Source organism: Myotis nattereri (assembly GCF_964212035.1).
Source record: "Myotis nattereri genome assembly, chromosome: 1".
Taxonomy (NCBI): domain Eukaryota; kingdom Metazoa; phylum Chordata; class Mammalia; order Chiroptera; family Vespertilionidae; genus Myotis; species Myotis nattereri.
In genome coordinates this window covers 66498033-66519478 of record NC_138075.1, presented here as the reverse complement: position 1 = coordinate 66519478, position 21446 = coordinate 66498033, and the positions used below count along the sequence as shown (strand labels likewise).

General features: G+C 44.5%; 1 protein-coding gene across 1 annotated transcript in view; it reads right to left on the bottom strand.

Moving 5' to 3' along the window:
• The window catches only part of EHD4 (EH domain containing 4), a 91938-nt gene that overhangs the window by 42867 nt on the left and 27625 nt on the right, over positions 1–21446 (bottom strand). Inside the window, exon 3 of the mRNA XM_081112818.1 lies at positions 17602–17699. Within this exon, the coding sequence (XP_080968944.1) occupies positions 17602–17699 (98 nt within the window). The remainder of the gene's footprint in view (positions 1–17601; positions 17700–21446) is intronic.

Below are 21446 nucleotides of genomic sequence, written 5' to 3'. Positions count from 1 at the left end.
AGGCTGGTAAGGTCCATATGTTCACTGCACTTCTATTAAAGCTTGTTTGCAGGTCCACCCATACCAACAGCTTGTGAGCATGTGGGCCAGGGCCTATGCCTCACTCATTTTGGCATCCAGGACAGTGCTTGGCACTTGGTACATAATCAATATATATGTGTGTTGAATGAATAGCCTCTAGCATGCCCCTAAAATTGCCCGCTGCTTTTTACATAATCACTTTTAAAATAAAGAAATGACAAAATGATCACCCATGCACACAGTTATTTTAAAACTAGTAGCCCGGTGCACAAAATTTGTGCACATTAAAAGGGAATTAATTAGCAGAAATATTTTAATATTGCTATTTGCCTTTTCTCTATAATAGAAGTGTGAGAGATGAAAGGAAATTAGTAAAATGTATATGAAAATAACATATAAATTTATTAATGAACAGTCACAAAACGATATAACAACAGAGGCATGATATAAAAATGATAAAAACATGACATGAAAACAACAAAAACATGATCTAAAAACAACAGTGATGCAAACAATGACTGATAAAGTGATTATTCTAATATCTCCCTGTACACCACATTAAGAGTGAAGACACTTTCAGAGTGCTTGACTAATTTCCCTTGTGCTGAAGTATTTAGAACTTTAACGTCACATGCTCTTCGAACTCGAGAGAAAGCAACATAAAACTGACCATGTGCAAAAAACGGATTCAGGTAGGAATATGCCTACTCTGTCTAGAGTTTGTCCTTGTGATTTATTAATAGTCCTCACAAATGCTGGCATCACGGGAATCTGTTGTTGAATCAATTTAAATGGGAGGCCAGTGTCAGATGGGGACAAATCAATTCTTGGACTCAGAACAACCTCTCCCTCTGCAGATCCTGTTAATACTTCAGCTTTGATTATGTTCAGTTGTAATCTTTTGATAATAAATCTGGTACCATTACAAAGACCCCATTTACTATTAAGATTTCTCAATAGCATGATGATTGCACCCACTTTCAATTTTAATTTATGACACAGCATTCCCAAAGGAGTAATATTATTAAGAAATTCGATGGGAAAATTTTCCTTTTCAACATCATCTGTGGAATCAATGGAATCATCACTCAATATGTGTGAAAATCTCCATTGAGTATATCCAAAATTTCTTCATTTAATTTTTGAACGTGCTCATTTTTTAGAAAAAGAATTGCATGTTTAGCTATATTTTTAATATTATCTATAGATATAGTATTTCCAAAGGTAGCTTCAATAATAGATCCATTACAAATCATTTCACAGGGGGTTTCAATAATACCCATTCCTAAATGAAAACTGCTATCAAGTTTGCCTTCTCCAAGTTTTACTAACCATTCACTATAAGCAGAATCCTCTGATTTCATATTTGTTGTAAGAGACAACTTTCTGAAACATCCCCAAACATTGCAGTACTTTAAACTCGTTTGTACTATGGCCGATCGCATAGCATGCGGTACAATACTGAGACATTGTCAAAAATCCCCTCCAAGGAGAACTTTCCCACCAAATACAACATTCAAATTTCTCTTAGTAATCTGTCTATGGCGTTTATAGCATGACTGGATGCCATGGTGCATTCATCAATAATGAGAAGTTGGGCCTTTTCAATAGTTTTAGCAACTTCACTGTTTATATCGAGTCTAGAAATTGAAGTTTCATTTAGTGGAATGGGTAATTTAGACTGAGAATGAAAGGTGCTTCCACCGAGAAATAAATTTGCACCAATTCCTATAGACGCTGTGGGTAAAATAGTACTACCATGACCTCTAATATAATGTATTAAAACTTTATAAATATATGCCTCCATGCTCCGAGGGCCGGTTCCTACCTCAAACCTCGCCCTTACCGGAAACATCTCAGGGAGGGTGCAGAGTAGCTAAGAGGACCCAGGACTCAGTGCGGCCACACTCTGAGGGCTGGTTCCTGCCTCAAACCTTGCCCTTACCAGAAACAGCTCAGGAGGGTGCAGCTGTGGCTAAGAGGACCCAGGACTCAGTGCAGCCACGCTCCAAGGACGGGTTCCTGCCTGAAACCTCACCACCCTCATGGGAAACAGCTTGGGGAGGGTGCGGCCATTTCCAAGACAACCCCTGCAGGACTGACTTCCTTCTGGTTGATTGAGCCCAGGGTTTTTATATAAATAGATTCTTTTTCCATCAAATATTTTAAGTTGAATAATCAATTAGAGTGTTATCTCTTTTCTACTTCCTGCAAGACATACAATTTTAAAACTGAAAACAAATCATCAATAAAATGACCCAGATAATGTAAGAAAAAGGTAGAAACACTTATCCAAAAATAGCATTTTCAATCCCTGAACAACAAATTTCACATTTCAAATAGCTTGACAAGAGAGGGAAGATGGCGGCGATATAGGCAGACGCGTCCCAGGTCGTGTCCCGGAGCAAATGGAGTCAGCAGCTGAAACTAGTAACACCCACACCGAATTGGCGAAATTGCTCAGCTGGTGAGACGCTTTGCAGCCGAGAAGAGCAGAACTCCCCAGGAAAGGTAAAAAAAAAACCAGGGATTTGGGCAGGAAAGTTTGCCAGACCTCTGAACCCAGAGAGTCGGAGGGAGACCGCGCGGCAGCCACGTCCCTTGGGACAGGCACAGCCCCTGACGGGGGAAAGGAGAACCGCGGGATTCCTGGTGCCACCGGGGGAATTGAGAGCTCAGTGCTGTGATCACAGAGGACTGAGCCTAAAGGGGGCAGCCTGAAGAGCTGACCAGACCATGCAGTGCCGGTAAGAGAAGAAGCTTACAGAAACCAAGCCTTCCCCGTTTCCGCGACCGGCGTTTGTTTGATTGTTTTCACTGAATCCTGTTCATGGGACATTTCGGATACAGACACTCACCTGTGCTGAAGAGAGGGAGAGTGTGCGGAGGAGTGGAATCTGGGGAGAGACTGAGGAGAGAGGGGGAGCCGGGAGAGGTGGCAGCGAATTGAGTGCTGAGACACCCCTGAGCACAGGACTGGGGCAGCCATTCTCTCCGGAGAGTGAGACTCCTCCCCCCAGCCCCCAGGCAAGGAGCACAGCCACACCCAGATTCCACCCTGTAGGAGATCAAGGATTAAAATAACCTGATCAGTCCCTGGGAGTTAACAGGGTCTGGCCTATAGAGGGATTTTCAATCCCAGCAACAACACAGCGCTGGTAACTAACTATTACGCAGCCAGCTCCGGGCAGTGAACTTCCACTGGACAGAAAGGCCCTATAGCCTCAGAGGCCAACCCCAAAACACTGCCACCCAGAGGCTGACCCACAAACTGACTCTTTGCTAAACACAAAATAAGGCAGTCTGGGAAACAAAAGCGGTCTGCTTTAAAATAAGGACTGTGGTTTACAACACAGAGGAACAGTGTATTGCAGGGAAACTCAACACTCTCCTGAATACCTGGCAGGTCTAAGGCGAGCCACACTGAAGAATAGAAGAACCAAGGGACCTTCACTACTGCAATTTTTTTTTTTTCCACCTTTTAACTAAGAAACCAATTTTTCTTCTTTTTTTTTTCTTCTTTTTTTTTTCTTTTCTTTTTTTTTTCTTCTTTTTCCATCACCTGATTTTACCCTTTTAATTACTACCTTCTTATTTTTAACCAGTATTACTACTGCTACCATTTTACCATTTTTTAAAGTGCCATTTTATTTTCTCTTTATTTTATTTTGGGATTAGTGTTCTCCATTCTATTTTCATCGTTATATTATTGGTTGTTTCTAGTTTGCATTCATCTCCAGGGAGCTGTTGCTGGAATTTGTTGGGATTAATGGCTGTTCTATAGGAGTATTCTCCTCATATAAAAAGTCTCTCCCCCTCTTCCACTTCATTCTCTCTTTTCGCTTTTTTTTTTTTTCCTTTTCTTTTCCCGCTTTTATTTTCCCCCCTTCTTTTTCCAGATTTCATTTTTGCACTCCTTTTTTTTTGGTCCCTACTTTTCTTTTCTTTTTCTCTTTTATCTTTTTCTCTTTCTTCTTCCTTGTTCCCTAATTCTCTTAATTCGGGTGATCACCTTTATTTGGGGTTATTAATATCGTGAATATATTTGTGTATAGTGCCTGGTACGTGGTGCCTTGTTGTGTTGTATTTTGTGCCTTTAAATCAACGCAGCAGGTCCAAGCAACAGCAACCTCCTGAGCAACACACCCTCTGCCGAGGAACAGCAACTGTACGTGAAACCTCGCCCCACCAGCCAGAAGAGCCACCACAGCTGTGAACAGAACCCACCAGAGGAGCTGCTGCCAACTGAAGAGCAGCTGCTACCGCAACCGCCCGAAGAGCAACCACAGATCAAGGAGTCACTGCCACCAAGGGAGCAACCACTGAACGACTCAACGTCTAGATATGTCAGTGAGATCAAACATGGGTAGACAAAGAAACCCCCAAAGGAAAGAGAAGGAGGACTCTCCAGAAAAGCAGCTAAGCAATACAGAGGCATGCAACATGACAGAAAAAGAATTCAGAATAAGGGTCCTAGAGTGCATAAACCGGATGGAGGAAAAAATCGACAACCTCTGCAAGAAGCAAGACGAAACAGATGAAAAAATCGATAACATATGGAAGAAGCTAGAAGAAACAGATGAAAAAATCAACAACTTAAGTAAGACCCAAGAAGAAATGAAGAGTGATATAGCTGCAATGAAAAACTCCATTGAAAGTATCAACAGTAGACTAGGAGAAGCGGAGGACCGAATTAGTGAATTAGAAGACAAGGAAGCAAAACACACCCAAAATGTACTGCAATTGGAGAAAAAAATTAAAAGACAGGAGGACAGCCTAAGGGAGCTTTGGGACAACATGAAACGAAACAACATACGAATAATAGGAGTACCAGAACAACAAAAGGATGAACAAGGATTAGAAAACCTATTAGAAGAAATAATATCAGAAAACTTCCCTGAGGTGGGGAAGAAAAAAGCCACACATGCCCAGAGAGTCCCAAACAAGGTGAACCCGAAAAGACCCACACCAAGACACATCATAATTACCATGGCAAATGTTCAGGACAAAGAGAGAATCTTACAGGCTGCAAGAGAGAGACGGAAAGTTACATACAAGGGCTCTCCCATTAGATTGTCAAATGATTTCTCAACAGAAACACATCAGGCCAGAAAAGAATGGACTGAAATTTACAAAGTGATGCAAAGCAAAGGACTGAATCCAAGAATACTCTATCCAGCAAGGCTATCATTCAAACTTGAAGGGGAAATAAGAAGCTTCACAGACAAAAAAAGGCTAAGGGAGTTTATCAACACCAAGCCAGCAATGCAAGGAATGCTAAAGGGACTGGTATAAAAATAAGAAATAAAAAGCTCAGAAAGAAAACAGCCACACAAAAACAGAAATGGCTACAAACAAGTACCTTTCAATAATAACTTTAAACGTAAACGGACTAAATGCTCCAAACAAAAGACATCGAGTGGCTGAATGGATAAAAAAACATGACCCATACATCTGCTGTCTACAAGAAACCCACCTCATTAGAAGGGACTCACACAGACTGAAAGTGAAAGGATGGAAAAATATCTTTCAGGCAAATGGAAAGGAAAAGAAAGCTGGGGTAGCAATACTTATATCGGACAAAATAGACGTCAAAGTGAAGGCCATAACAAGAGATAAGGAAGGCCACTTCATAATACTAAAGGGATCAATACAACAAGAAGATATAACTCTGGTAAACATATATGCACCCAATGCAGGAGCACCCAAATTCATAAAAAAACTCCTGGAAGATATCAAAGGAGAGATCGACAACAATACAATCATAGTAGGGGACTTTAATACACCACTGACAGCACTGGATAAGCCCTCTAGACAAACAATCAGCAAAGATACAGCAATCCTAAATGACTCACTAGATCAGATGGACTTAATAGACATCTTCAGAACACTCCACCCCAAAGCCAGGGAATATACATTCTACTCAAATGCTCATAAGACATATTCAAAAATAGACCATATATTGGGTCACAAGCAAAGTATCCCCAAATTCAAGAAGATTGAAATCATAAAAAGCATCTTCACAGACCACGATGGCATAATATTAGAAATAAACTACAATAAAAACAACCAAAAATACTCAAACACCTGGAAGCTGAATAGCATGCTATTAAATATTGATTGGGTTACCAATGAGATCAAAGAAGAAATTAAAAACATCCTGGAAACTAATGACAATGAAAACACAACAATCCAAAACCTATGGGACACAATGAAAGCAGTCTTGAGAGGGAAGTTTATAGCTCTACAGGCCTATCTCAAAAAACAAGAAAACATGGTAGTAAATCATCTAACTCTACAACTCAAAGAATTAGAAAGAGAGCAACAAGAAAACCCCAGAGTGAACAGAAGGAAGGAAATAATAAAGATTAGAGCAGAAATAAATGACATAGAGACCAAAAAAACAATACAGAAAATCAATGAAACCAAGAGCTGGTTCTTTGAAAGGATAAACAAGATTGACAAACCTCTAGCCAGACTCACCAAGAAGCAAAGAGAGAGGACCCAAATAAACAAAATCAGAAACGATAGAGGCGAAATAACAACAGACCCCACAGAAATACAAATGATCATTAAAAAATACTATGGACAGCTCTACTCCAACAAACTAGACAACCTGGAGGAAATGGACAAATTCCTAGAAAAATACAACATTCCAAAACTCAATCAGGAAGAATCTAAAAATCTCAACAGGCCAATAACTATGGAAGAAATTGAAGCAGTCATCAAAAAGCTTCCAGCAAACAAAAGCCCAGGACCAGACGGCTTCACAGGGGAGTTTTACCAAACATTCAAGGAAGAACTAAAACCTATCCTCCTCAGACTACTACAAAAAATTCAAGAGGAAGGAACACTTCCAAGCTCATTCTATGAAGCCAGCATCACCCTAATACCAAAACCAGGTAAAGACAACACAATGAAAGAGAACTACAGGCCAATATCCCTCATGAACATAGATGCCAAAATCCTCAACAAAATCTTAGCAAATCGGATCCAGCAGTACATCAGAAAGATCATACACCATGACCAAGTAGGATTTATCCCAGGGATGCAAGGATGGTACAATATCCGCAAATCAATAAACGTGATACATCACATAAACAAACTGAAAGAAAAAAACCACATGGTCATATCAATTGATGCAGAAAAAGCATTTGACAAAATTCAACACCCATTTTTGATAAAAACTCTCAGCAAGGTGGGAGTAGAAGGATCATACCTCAACATAATAAAAGCCATATATGACAGGCCCACAGCCAACATCATACTCAATGGGCAAAAACTAACACCATTTCCCCTAAGAACAGGAACAAGACAGGGATGCCCCCTCTCACCACTCCTGTTCAACATAGTACTGGAAGTGTTAGCCATTGCAATTCGGCAAGAAGAAGAAATAAAAGGCATCCAAATTGGAAAAGAGGAAGTAAAACTGTCCTTATTTGCAGACGACATGATATTATACATACAAAACCCCGGAGACTCCATCCAAAAGCTACTAGACTTAATACATGAATTTGGCAATGTAGCAGGATACAAAATTAACCCCAAGAAATCGGAGGCATTTCTATACACCAGTAGTGAACTTTCAGAAAGAGAGATTATAAAAGCAATCCCGTTTACCATTGCACCAAAAAAATTAAGCTACCTAGGAATCAACTTAACTAAAGAGGTAAAAGACCTCTACTCAGAAAACTACAGGACGTTGAAAAAAGATATAGAGGAAGACATAAACAGATGGAAGAACATACCGTGTTCCTGGATTGGTAGAATCAACATCATTAAAATGTCCATACTACCCAAAGCAATCTATAAATTCAACGCACTTCCCATTAAAATACCAACGGCATACTTCAGAGATCTAGAACGAACTCTCCAAAAATTCATCTGGAATAAAAAAAGACCCCGAATAGCTGCAGCAATCCTGAAAAAGAACAAAGTAGGTGGGATCTCAATACCAGATATCAAGTTGTATTACAAAGCCACTGTTCTCAAAACTGCCTGGTACTGGCACAAGAATAGGCATATAGATCAATGGAATAGAATAGAGAGCCCAGAAATCGGCCCGAACCAATATGCTCAATTAATATTTGACAAAGGAGGCAAGAACATACAATGGAGCCAAGATAGTCTCTTCAATAAATGGTGTTGGGAAAATTGGACAGATATATGCAAGAAAATGAAACTAGACCACCAACTTACACCATACACAAAAATAAACTCAAAATGGATAAAGGACTTAAATGTACGACAGGAAACCATAAAAATTCTAGAAGAATCCAAAGGCAACAAAATCTCAGACATATGCCGAAGCAATTTCTTCACTGACACAGCTCCTAGGGCACTTGAAACTAAAGAGAAAATAAACAAATGGGACTTCATCAAAATAAAAAGCTTCTGCACAGCAAAAGAAACCATCAACAAAACAACAAGAAAACCCACTGTGTGGGAAAACATATTTGCCAATGTCATATCTGATAAGGGCCTAATCTCCAAAATTTATAGGGAACTCATACAACTCAACAAAAGGAAGATAAACAATCCTATCAAAAAGTGGGCAAAGGACCTAAATAGACACCTTTCAAAAGAGGACATTCAGAAAGCCAAGAGACATATGAAAACATGCTCAAAGTCACTAATCATCCGAGAGATGCAAATCAAAACAACAATGAGGTATCATCTCACACCTGTCAGACTGGCTATCATCAACAAATCAACAAACGACAAGTGCTGGAGAGGATGTGGAGAAAAAGGATCACTTGTGCACTGCTGGTGGGAATGCAGACTGGTGCAGCCACTATGGAAGACAGTATGGAGTTTCCTTAAAAAACTGAAAATGGAACTCCCATTTGACCCTGTGATCCCACTTCTAGGAATATATCCCAAGAAACCAGAAACACCAATCAGAAAGGATATATGCACCCCTATGTTCATAGCAGCACAATTCACCATAGCTAAGATCTGGAAACAGCCTAAGTGCCCATCAGTAGATGAATGGATTAGAAAACTGTGGTACATCTACACGATGGAATACTATGCTGCTGTAAAAAGGAAGGAACTCTTACCATTTGCAACGTCATGGATGGAACTGGAGAGCATTATGCTAAGTGAAATAAGCCAGTCAATGAAGGAAAAATACCACATGATCTCACTCATTCATGGATAATAGAGACCATTATAAACTTTTGAACAATAATAGATACAGAGGCAGAGCAGCCTCAAACAGATTGTCAAACTGCAGCAGGAAGGCCGGGGAGGGTTGGGGGGCAGGAGGTAGGGGGGTAAGAGATCAACTAAAGGACTTGTATGCATGCATATAAGCATAACCAATGGACATAAGACACTGGGGGATAGGGGAGGCTAGGGGACTGTCTAGGGCGGGGTGATAAAATGGACACATATGTAATACTTGTTGTAATACTTTAAGCAATAAAAAAAAACAAACAAATAGCTTGACAAAAATTTCCCCTACTCTCTGAGACAGAAGGCTTTATGAGACAAGGGACCAATATCTAGATATATAAAAGCCTAAGTGACCAGAACAATCAGTCACTATGATGCACACTGACCACCAGGGGGGGCAGATGCTCAATGCAGGAGCTGCCCCCTGGTGGTCAGTGTGCTCCCACAGACAACCTCCCCAGGCTGGCCAACCTCCCGCAGTCCCTCCCTCCTGGCTGGCCAACCTCCCGGGGTCTCTCCCCCTTGCCCCTGGGCTGGGACAGCGAACCGGGGGTAGGGGGTGGTGGATGCAGCCCTTTCCCCGGGGGGGGGGGGGGGGAGCCAAGGGTCGGCTCCCTCCTTGGGGCCCGCTGCCAACCTCCCATGCCCTGTCCTTCCCCCGGCTGACAGGCCACAATCGGCCCAAATGGTGGTGGCGAGGGAAGGAGGAGGGAGGAGGCGGGGAACCATGTGGTGGCAGAGTACCGATGATGGCAGTGTCAGAGTCCATTTCTTCTGCGCCCAGCCCAGTGACCGCTGCCTCCTCTCCTGGCCTGGTCCTGATCGGCCCTGATCACCAGACAGGCCTGGGAACCCCACCCGTGCATGAATTTTGTGCGCTGGGCCTCTAGTATACCAATATAAACTTTAACTAAATTCAGTCTTTGAAAACTCTTTGGCCTTCAACAACAACACAATGAAATGATGAAGTTAATATTTATTGAACACTTACTATGTGCTAGGCTGGGCATTATTTTCTGTGTCCTATGTATTAACTCAATTACAACAACATTATGCACTAGGTACTATTACTCTCATTTTATAGAGATGTTAACAACTTTTTCAAGGCCACAAGGTCGGTAAGTGACTGAAACGGAGGAAGTTCAATTCTATTGTCTATGCACTTCCTGCTCCATGAAGGACAGCCTTCAGGGACTTCAGTCCCTTGATTTGATCAAGGAAATCAAGTTGTAGGATTCTGGGTTTACAGATTGATTAGTGTAGGTTAGAGAAAAGATCTGTGGTGCTGCAGAAAAGCTGAAACTGCCCTGAGCTGGATCTGTAATTGCATGGTGACCAGAATGAGGGAGAAGATAGTGTTGTCTCACAACAACCTCCCCTTTATTTAATTACTAGAAACCTGGCACACGGATTCGTGCACAAGTGGGGTTCCTCAGCCTGGTCTGCGCTCTCTCGCAATTTGGGACCCCTCGGGGGATGTCAGACTGCCGGGTTTCGGCCCGAGGGATTTAGCAGTGCTGAAGTGGCAGGTGGCCAGGGAGGACTCCCAACCAGGGCCAGGTGCAGCTCTGCTGTTGCTCATCCCGCCGCTACCACTGGTCAGTATTGCTGCCATGGAGATGGGAGAGGCTCCCACCACCACTGCAGCTGCGCTCACCAGGGGGCAGCTCCTGACCATCAGGGGGCAGCTCTTGCATTGAGCGCCTTCCCCCTAGTGGTCAGTGCGCGTCATAGCAACCGGTCGTCCAGTCGTTCTGGGCATCCAGTCGTTCCGGTCGTTTGGTTTTAACAGTCACTTAGGCGCATATATATATATATATATATATATATATATATATATATATATATATAAAATTCCTTTTCTTATTTAGAATACTACCCAAGTAAGGCCTGAACTTCCTTGTTTCAGGGTAACCTGGCAGGCATTGCAGGCCCCTCTTAGGAACTCTTTTTTTTATTATTAAATATATTTTTATTCATTTCAGAGAGGGAGGGGAGAGAGAGAGAGATAGAAACATCAATGATGAGAGAGAATCAACAATTGGCTGCCTCCTACACCCTCCCCCACCCACTGGGGACTAAGCTTGCAAACCAGACATATGCCCTGACCAGGAATCAAACTGGTGACTTCCTGGTTCCTGGGTCAACACTCAATCGCTGAGCCACACGCGACTGGGCCCCTCTCAGGAACTCTTCATGAAATTCAGCACTTAGACCTATGGCTGGCTGTGAGGCCTACCTCAAGGTAGGCCTCACTGCCCCGCTCGGGGAGCTGTTGGTCTCTGAAGTCTCTTTAATCTAGTGCAGGGGTGGGCAAACTTTTTGACTCAAGGGCCGCAATGGGTTCTTAAACTGGACTGGAGGGCCGGAACAAAAGCATGGATGGAGTGTTTGTGTGAACTAATATAAATTCAAAGTAAACATCATTACATAAAAGGGTACGGTCTTTTTTTTTTTAGTTTTATTCATTTCAAACGGGCTGGATCCGGCCCGCGGGCCGTAGTTTGCCCATGGCTGATCTAGTGCTTCTGTTGAGCCTGGCCAACATCTTGCTCCAAGCCCTCTTGTTCTTTGAGGGGACAAGACAGATTTGTGTTTTCCTCTCTAGCCCTCGTTTCCAAAGCCTGTGAGGAAGTTGTTCTTTTCTGGACGTCTCTAAATGTTCTCCCGCCTTCCTTGGGCCGCCTTCAAAACCTGGTCTTTTGTCTTTCAAGTTCAAAAAACATGTCATTTAGGTGTGTTTGCACTTTCCTGGTTACAGTCTGTTTTGGCCTTCTATGTTTTTTCTGCACCTTTATTGATTACAGGTTGGGTTTCCATGCCCTGTTTGCTAAGTCTGTCAATTCTTTTGCAATACTATGTTTGGGCACCTCAGCTGTGTTGGCATCCTGTTCATGTTTGCCTGTCAGTATTCAAGGCCTTTTTTATTTTTGAGGACCTCATTTAATGTTACCAAAATCAGGAGGACTGAAGGATGTCTGTATGTAAATAAAACATTAATCAATGATTTTTGACACTAATTATTGTCTGTTATGTTACTTGCAGTGCAGTGAGATCCTTTCTGTTTTATGCATTACCATTATTTATTGTTTTCACTAGCTGGACATTTTCTGCCCTTTCATTTTTCACTATCTTTTTAGTTCTATTCATTGACTTATAATGGAAAGGACTTATAGTGAGAAGAGCTTAAACACCAGGGGAAGACACTTCTCCCTTTCATTTGATGAGCTGCTGGAAATTCAACTTTCAACAGAAAATTCAGATCAAGAGGTTTTTTCTTCTAGAGTTCTTTTTTTTTTTTTAATATATTTTATTGATTTTTTTTTACAGAGAGAAAGGGAGAGAGATAGAGAGTTAGAAACATCGATGAGAGAGAAACATCGATCAGCTGCCCCCCGCACATCTCCCATTGGGGATGTGCCCGCAACCCAGTTACATGCCCTTGACCGGAATCGAACCTGGGACCTCTCAGTCTGCAGGCCGACGCTCTATCCACTGAGCCAAACCGGTTTCGGCTCTTCTAGAGTTCTTAAAAGGGAAAAACTGTACTATTTTTATGACCAAAGTCCAGTGTGTTGAAGACTATACAGAACCTCAGACTCTCAGGAAACCACAGTACCTTCCAAATGCTTTTGTGCTAAATATGTGGACAAGCCCATCAGGCGCCACAGCGGTTTTCACAGTGCTCTCCTTGTCACACAGGGACACTGTGATTGGAGCCAGACGGGAGGTTTGTACGCCATAGTTGGGAACACACTGGGTTCATGCTGGGTCCAGAAATAAATCCTAGATGATGTTTAGGTTCAGTATGAAATAATTAGTATTTTAGGATGCAAACAGTCCAGGAGCCAGAATAGTAAGAGAATGGGGATAAAAATAAGGATGTGTCATCACACAGTAAAAGAGTCAGGGAAAAAAAAAGAGTTAAAAATCTGGATGTTGTCATCAGGGGGCAAAGAATGTTTCTCAGGAGTGAGCCAATCAGATTCCACCCACCCATTTTGAAAAAATAATCTAAAAATTCTTAAGAATCATGATTTTTTTTAAATTGGCTACAAAAAAGAATTAAGAAAAGTCTGTAGAATTTTTAGGGAGCTATTACTTGATTAGAATAAAATTATTACTATCAATATATCAGAACATTTTGTCCCTACTTGATGGGAATTCTTTATGTCGGCCAAGAAAGTTACAGTTTAGAAACTATGCTCAATCTTTTGTTCCTAAAGATTTTATGCCACTATAATGAAACGAAGGAACATTTTAAGGGGATGGGTTTTCATATGGAGAATACTAAAAGTTGCTCCGAAGTCAATTACCATGGTGGGTTTTACCTATAGAGCTCCCGAACAGGAGTTACTCCCCCCAGTGCTGACTTGCATTCTGATTTTCCTGGAGCAGAGCAGGGAGGTGACGAGGGCAGTGACCTGATGCTCAGGGTCAGTGTAAGATTCTGCTGATGAGAAGGCAGTGCTTAGACACATTCTGATCCGTAAAGGCCATTTCTCACATAAAAGTGATTTCACTTCAAACCTAACACCGTGAAATTTGAACTATTGTGCAGAAATATCAAGTGTTTCCTCTTGTCACCTCCAGCTTTGGCCTAGGGAAGAGCAATGTCTGCAAACACCATGTCCTCCTTGTAGTCCCACTTGCCCCCTCTACTCAGCACAAAAAAAGGGGGGCGGGGAGGACTAGGCTTATGATGTCACGAGAGAGAAGACTGAACAAGGAAGAACGAGCCACAGGTGAGGTGAGATGCGCAACTGAACCCCAGGTTGAGAGTCTCCATCTTGTGCTCACTACTAAGGCATCAGGACTCCTTCCTGGAGACACACCCTCACTCGGCCATCTTCTCTGCAGAGCTCTGGGCACCTGGGCAATGCCTGGGAGGTACCTGAATGCTGCTGGTGATGATGTGATGCCAGCTCCTGTCAGGCCCCTCATTCCCCATCTGACCCCCAGCAAAGCAGCACGATACACCACCACTCCACCTGCCACCTGTGCTGTCCCGTGCTGATGGGGAGACCTCTGGGTGTGGTGCAGTCCATAGGTCCTCCTAGGGGACGTGCAGCAGTCACCACACACTCGCCACCTCCTCCTGCAGCTGCACTGTCTGTCCAGCACGCTCTCTGCCAGGGCTGCACACCCCTGCAGGCCAGAGGGTGGGCTGGGCCCACACCGCAGCTTCGCCGTCAGCACTGCCTGAAGCGCTCATCCTCGGAGCCTGTTCTCTGAAAGTGGCACTTTCTCAACAGTTTTTTACTCTGCCCATTCTCCCCATGTCAAGCTCCACCTCCCGTCTGCCCAGCAGCTGGGGAGAGAATTCTCATGATCGTTGGGAGGCTCTGCTTTCCAGGGGAAGTGAGGGCGAGAAGGGTTTCCTGGGCCAGGGCTCAGCTTGTGTGTGTGCATGATTGTGTGTAACGTAGATAGAAATCCTAAACAATTAGCACAGTGTAGACACACAGCTCAGTACACGGTGGCCATTCTCATACCACTATCATGGATACACACCTCAAGGAGAAGCCTTCAATGTGCAAGAGGGCCTCCGTGATGAGACCCCTTGTTGAGGGTTAACACATCAACTGCACGGACAAACAGAAGACACAGCAGCGGTTACCTCTCCTCTTTCACAGACGAAACACCACAGGGGAGGCACAGCTCCACTGATTAAGTCGATGCAGATGTTTCAAATGTTCTGCACCTCCTACCTCACCCCATGTTGACATATATGACTGACGAAGGTGGTGCTGTGATTTAGGAAGCTGAGAGATGCAAGTAGATACACGAGTGTGTGTGAGAATGTAGCATCATTTGCAATAGTTTAAGCAGAAGCAGCTTTAAAATAGCATATGTTCTTTGGGATTAATGTGTTGGAACTGTCAGCTGAGTGACTCCAACCACCAACGGTGCCCAAACATGGTAAGATACTCTAGCTGGGGAGCGCTGGCCCACGCGTAGTGCTGACACTATCTGCAGCTCTCGGTCCGTCCTCACCAGCTGCTCTGCCTGTCAGGGCGGCAGGGACCAGCCGACTGGCTGGAAGTGCTATTTCTGTGCATAGGATGTGTGTAAGCACATGTCACAGTAAGCCAGACCAGGATGTGAGTCAGATTATTATAAAGTGGCAAAAAGGACTGATCTTCAAAGCACTCTGAAAGCGTCCTGCCATGCTACAAACAGGAGCTACAGTTTGAAAGACACAATTACTAAGCGAAGGAGAAATCCTGAAGAATACGGGTGATCAGAATTGGCCAAAGGCCTACCTACCAATGAAAAGAAGAGGATAAGGTAGAAACTACAATCTGGGTCTTAAAACTTAGAGGTAAAGAGAGAGATTTATTACCAGCAACCCTTTGCTTCTCAGTAACGTTGGTCAGACATGCAGAAGTAGTGTACCGTGGGCAGCTGGGAAAAGCTCTGGAACATGAGTTTGCTTTATTTTCCTTTTAAAACAAAACATTTTATCTGCAGAGCAACTTTCATGGGGCCAGTTAATGGTCCTAAACTGGCTCTTTAAGAAGAGTCTATTGGCACTGAGGTGTAAAATACACAAAAGAGATCAGGAGGGAGGGGCAGAAGGGGCCAATGGGGGAAGAAAGGGGACATATGTAATACTTTCAACAATATAGATTTTTTAAATAGATGCACAAAAGATGCCTATCTATAACACTATTTGTAAGAGTGAAATTATTATCCACCACCATATCCACAAGTTGGTTAAATAAACTATGTTTCCTCTCTTTGATGGAGACTAAGCAGCTATTAAGTGGAATAAAATAATTTGAATACACTGGCATGGAATGATGTCTGCCACAGACTGTTATGGCAAAAAGCATGCTGTAGAAAACATGCATACTAATCACATTTCTGTTCAAAGTGATGTGTTGTATAAGCATAGAAAAAAGTCTCCAAGGAGCCAGAGAAAATCATTGACCATTGTTATTTGTGACAGAGGGAGATTTTTGTACATCCTACTCATTGTTTGAATCCTTTACAATAAAGATTACTTTTATAACAGAAAATAAAACCAACAAAGATGGTTACGAGAGAAGAATAGTATTAACCTGACTTTTGCTGTAAGTGTAACGTTTAATGGCCCACGAGTCCCTGACCTGGGCGGTGAAGGCACAGCCAGGCAGCCCGAGCGAGCGCTCGGTGAGTCCATGGTGGCTGCGGTCAGCACCCCTGAAATGCTGGGAAAGAAGGGCATGCAGACCAAGGAAGCCCGTTGTTTACTGCATTGGGGCTCTTGCCTGTTAGCTCTTGTGGCCTCTGTAACTACTTCTGTTCAGGAGCACTGAGGGAGTTCACTGTGTGGCCGTGACCTGTGACCACGACCCCAGACAGGTCACTGCTCAACTTCAGCATGCCAGCACTCTCAACAGAATTCCACTGACTTGCTGTTCAAGGGGTGGTGAAGTGAAAAGTGATAGCAGCAATTCATCAGCTCGTCTTCTCCTTCCCAGCAAAGCCTTTTCTGGTATGTACTTGCCAGGCCAGGATGAAGGGAACTTGACCTATCTTTGTGGTCACAGGAGTCCATCAAGGTGTCCTCCCAGTCAGGAATTTCCTTTCTCTAAGTAAACTGTGTCCTCTGGTCTGCCCCGGATACCCCCTTTCTTCAAGAGGGTGGGAGAGCGAGCAGGCCCATCTGTTTAACCACAATGCAAGGGTCTGGAAACAGTCACTGCCTCAGCCTTGTTTCCTGAAGGCTGAAGACGCCCAAACATCACTGTTCTTCAGTCATTTTCTATTCTTCCTCAGTCTCCTCTGAATACCAGTCAGCCAGTCTCTCCTTCCCACGCCAGCTGCCCTCAGGTAATTCCTGGGCATCCTCCAGATTCTGGCTCAAATGCACGTCCTCTGGGGAGCCTTTCCCAGCATCCCACAGCCAGGCCAGGTCCCCTTATACCTGATATACAGCCCCCATCTCAGAGTGCTTATCCCAGCTCGCATTTTCCATTTACTTTGTAAAAACTGAATTAACGTCTGTCTTCCTCAACAGAACATAAGCTCTTCGAAGGCAGAAACTGCACCTGCTTTCCGCACTCCCAATCACAGGACAGTGTCTGGCACCAAGTACATACCAGAAAACGCTTACTCAAGGCAAGGATGCCGAGGGGGCAACTGGGTGGAATATGTGCCAATGGGGGAGGGAGAGAGAGCAGCTGGGAAGCCCCCCTGCCCCGCTGCTGTCATTAGCTTGCCTGCTTATGACTGGTTAGCCAGACTCCTTGGTTATTTCTTGGGGCCCCTTCAGCTCGGGACCTTGGGCTGCTCAGGGACGCTGGGGGTCCTGGAGCACGGGGAGAATGCACTAGGAATGGCAATCCTCTGCCAACAGCAGAGAGCGCCTCGGCCAGCACTGGGTGGGGCGGGGCGGGCAAGGGCACTGACCTCGGCTGATGCGCTGCTTCTCCCCAGACAGGATGCCCGGGCTGTCGATGATGCTGATGCTCTTCAGGACCTGATTGGGCAGCTGGGAGCACATGAATCTGGAAGAAAGAGATCAAAGGTGGGATCAGAACGGCACTGCAGAGTGTGCCAACGACGGAGCTCCTTGGCCTTTCTGGGCTGCTGACATCATCTGCTGTGAAGTGGGGCTTGCAGGGACTGATGGGACCTCCATTGGGGCTACCTGCTACCAGAATCCTTACTGTTCACTGTGATTTTTACCAACATTTATTGAACACTTAGATATTTTACATCATCTCATTTGCTCCTCATATTAACCTCAGGAGGAAAAAATTACTCTTAATCTCAGAGAGGTTAGGTTAAGTAACTTGCTCAGAGTTACTCAGAGCTGGGCCTTAACCCAAAGCCTGCTAGCCTCACCTGCACCTCTTCAAGCTGCTCCTTGGTCAAGAGTCCGGATCTTCTCACCCAGGGGAATCCCGGGCCCCATTGGGCTGGAGCATGCCAAGCTCCTGCCAGGCCCTGCCCGATCCCTAAAGTGACCTCAGAAGTACTGGGGCCTGTTTTCACTATGTGATGCCTAGGGACTCAGCACCCAGCCTGACACTTGCTATGGCTTCAGGCTCAGGATGGGGCAGGCACCTGTGGGCAACCCCCCAAATCCTCCAGGTGTTTGAGTCCTAGGAGTACCCTATAAGCACATGGAGGGCAGGGTTGGGGAGGGACCTGGCCAAGCTTCTCCAAGCCTCCTTCCTTGTCCGTCACTTCCATTCCTTCTCCTTCTGCTCTCCCTCCTATGGTTCTAGTTTGCTGTCCTGACGTAGGCCTCATGGAAGTAGAGTGGAGTGGCAGGAAAACTGTGGCCGGGGTAGCAGACCTGGGTTCAGGTTCAGCTCAGCCGCTGCCAATAAATTCCTGTGGGACCCTGGGCAAGGACTTCCGCCCTCTGGGACTCAGTTTCCTCATGGGTAATTGGAGACACCTGGACCAGGGCGGGTGAGTCTTTTTAGCTCTAACACTGTCTAACTCTAGAGTACTAGAGGGAAAGGCTGTGTTCCCTCCACCCCAGGTGACAGAGCCCGAGGGGGATCTCTTTAAAATAAATAAATAAATAAACAAACAAACAAATAAATAAAAATTTCAACGAGGAAGGGAGAGGGAGAAAGAGATTGAGACATCAATGATGACAGAATCAATGATCGACTGCCTCCTGCATGCACCCCACTGGGTATCGAGCCTACCACCCAGGCATGTGCCCTGACCGGGAATTGAACCGTGACCTCCTGGTTCATAGGTCAACACTCAACCACTGAGCTACTTCAGCCAGGTCCAAGAGGGATCTCTTTTAGCACTGGGTATGTTTTCAGGTGGAAACGGTACAGGGACAGGAAGGCTCTCCTTTGTCTATATTGTCAGTGCTAACTTCTGTATCTGTGTGGGCAGAAAGCTTGAAACCCTTGGTGAAAGCTCAATTCTTCCATTCAGTGGAACTGGTGGGATTACTCAGAAAGTAAATATGCGGGGAATGCAGGACAGGGAGGCCTGCCCAGCCTTCGCATGCACTGGTGGACAGCGCAGAGGGCAGGCTGGGGCGTGGCCGGGCGGGCAGGGGTGGGCAGCCCTGAGCTTTTGCTGTAACTACTGACCTTCCTTTGAAGGTGCTCAGGACAAGTTTGTCATACATTCTTTCCTAGATTTTCAAGTCAGCCTGGGATGATGTAGGAAAAATATTACGAGCATTCTGTAGCTAGAAACGCTGAAGCACAAAGCAGTTATGGCATTTGGAGGTCATGCCACGAATGCATGGCTGGCTGGAGTGCAGCCTAATGTTCTGATGTCAGTTGAGTAGAACTCAACCCATAATGTTAAAAACCCTATAACGTGAAAAATAAAGGGTCAAGTTAATTTAAGAGAAGCCCCTCATTTCTGATTTTTCCTGCCCCTCCTGCCCCCTCCACCTTTACGTAAACCCCACTGCCACCACTTGGCGAGATCTGTGAGATTGAGTGCACAGGGATCCCCGAGCAGCCTTTGTAGGTTCACAGAATAAGAAACGCCATGTTCAGTGCTCTAGCGTTGGGGAGGAATGGAGTTCTGAGCACAGCTGTGTTGGGCCACATTTCTTGTCGGCTGTGATTCAGACTCTTATCACAGTCCCATCCTTTCTATGACGTGGCTGGAGGCAGCTGGCAATCTGGAAAAAGTGCCCATATGTGGAAAAGCATTCCTGGGAGAGGCTGACCTTTTCCCCAAAACCACTTAATATCAGTATTTCCGAAACACAAAATCCCTGGATTCTACTGTAAAGTTAACAGAGGGACTAAAACATTCACAAACTGTCCATTCCCTCATGTGCCAAGTGACAACGTTTCAACAACTCCCTTGGCTCCTGATGCATCTGCAGAGGCAAAATGTATGAGCCGCGAAATAAGATGCAGTCAGATATAGTGAAGTTACCACACAACAAACATGGGCCAGGAGGGGTAACTGCAGAAAAAAGGAGGAGGGGACAGAGGGGGGAGGGAGAGAGAAAGGAAGAGGAAGGGAAGCAGGGAGTGGCAGAGGGAGAGGAGGGAAGACAAGGACCTTGAGGAGAGGGGGAAGGAGGAGAAGAGGAAAAGATGGAAACATTCCAATTCAAGGAGGAAGGAAGAGAAGGAAGAGGGGGGAGGAAAAGAAAAAGGAGCTCTCCAGAGGCACCCAGAGAGGGGTAGTTGGGATTGTGTCCAAATCTGGTCTCTACTCCACAGAAGAAAGAGTATATGGGGGGTGGGGGTGGGGGGGTGGGGATTAGAGGGGTTGGGGGGAAAAGAGCACAGATCACAAATCAGCTTTTAGACCCCTTGTGGGGGGCGACTCATACTCTAAGGCAGTGGTTCTCAACCTTGGCTGCACATTAGACTCACCTAGGAATCTTTTTAAAATCCTGATTTCTGGGCCTCATCCTCCGGAAATTCTGTTTCTTTGTTACTAATGCTGTGGCCCCACCCCATAACAAAGAAACAGAATTTCCAGAGGATGAGGCCCAGAAATCAGGATTTTAAAGATTCCTGGGTGATTCTAATGTGCAGCCAAGGTTGAGAACCACTGCATTAGGGTTTTTTTCTGATTACAGTTATTTAAGAAAACGTGTGTGTGATTCTAACCCTTAGAACAGTACAGTGGGGCCTTGACTTATGAGTGTCCTGACTAACGAGTTTTTTGAGATACCAGCTGTCTCTCAGCCAATTTTTTGCATTGAGTTGATAGAGCAATTTGAGTTAACGAGCTCCTTAATGAGCTCGGTCTCGGAAGGAATTAAACTTGTAAGGCAAGGCCCCACTGTAGTTCTCAACCTTGGCTGCACATTAGAATCACCTGGGAATCTTTTTAAACTCCTGATTTAAATTCCAGAGGATGAGGCCCAGAAATCAGGATTTTAAAAAGATTCCCAGGTGATTCTAATGTGCAGCCAAGGTTGAGAACCACTGCTCTAAGGAGAAGAAGATGAAAAGCAAGGCTGTGTGTTGAGTAGGGCATCACCAGCCATGGCTCAGGCCTCCCTGCTCATGTGTCTGCTGAAATGTTTCCAAGCACAGATTTGCTGTCCCAGGATGGACTTCCTGCTCCTTGGTGGAGTGACTAACATGAAGTATATCCACTCCTTGCTTTGAAGTGTACCCTTTCACATTTCATATGAAATATGCAGACATGTGCTAGTTCAGCCCAGGAGACTCACATAAGCTTTGATAAAGTGTTTCCCTCACCCAGGGCTGACCTGATACATTTTATTTTAAGATAAAAGGGTGGCAGGAGGGGGCCAAGCCCTACTCTGGACTCCTATTACC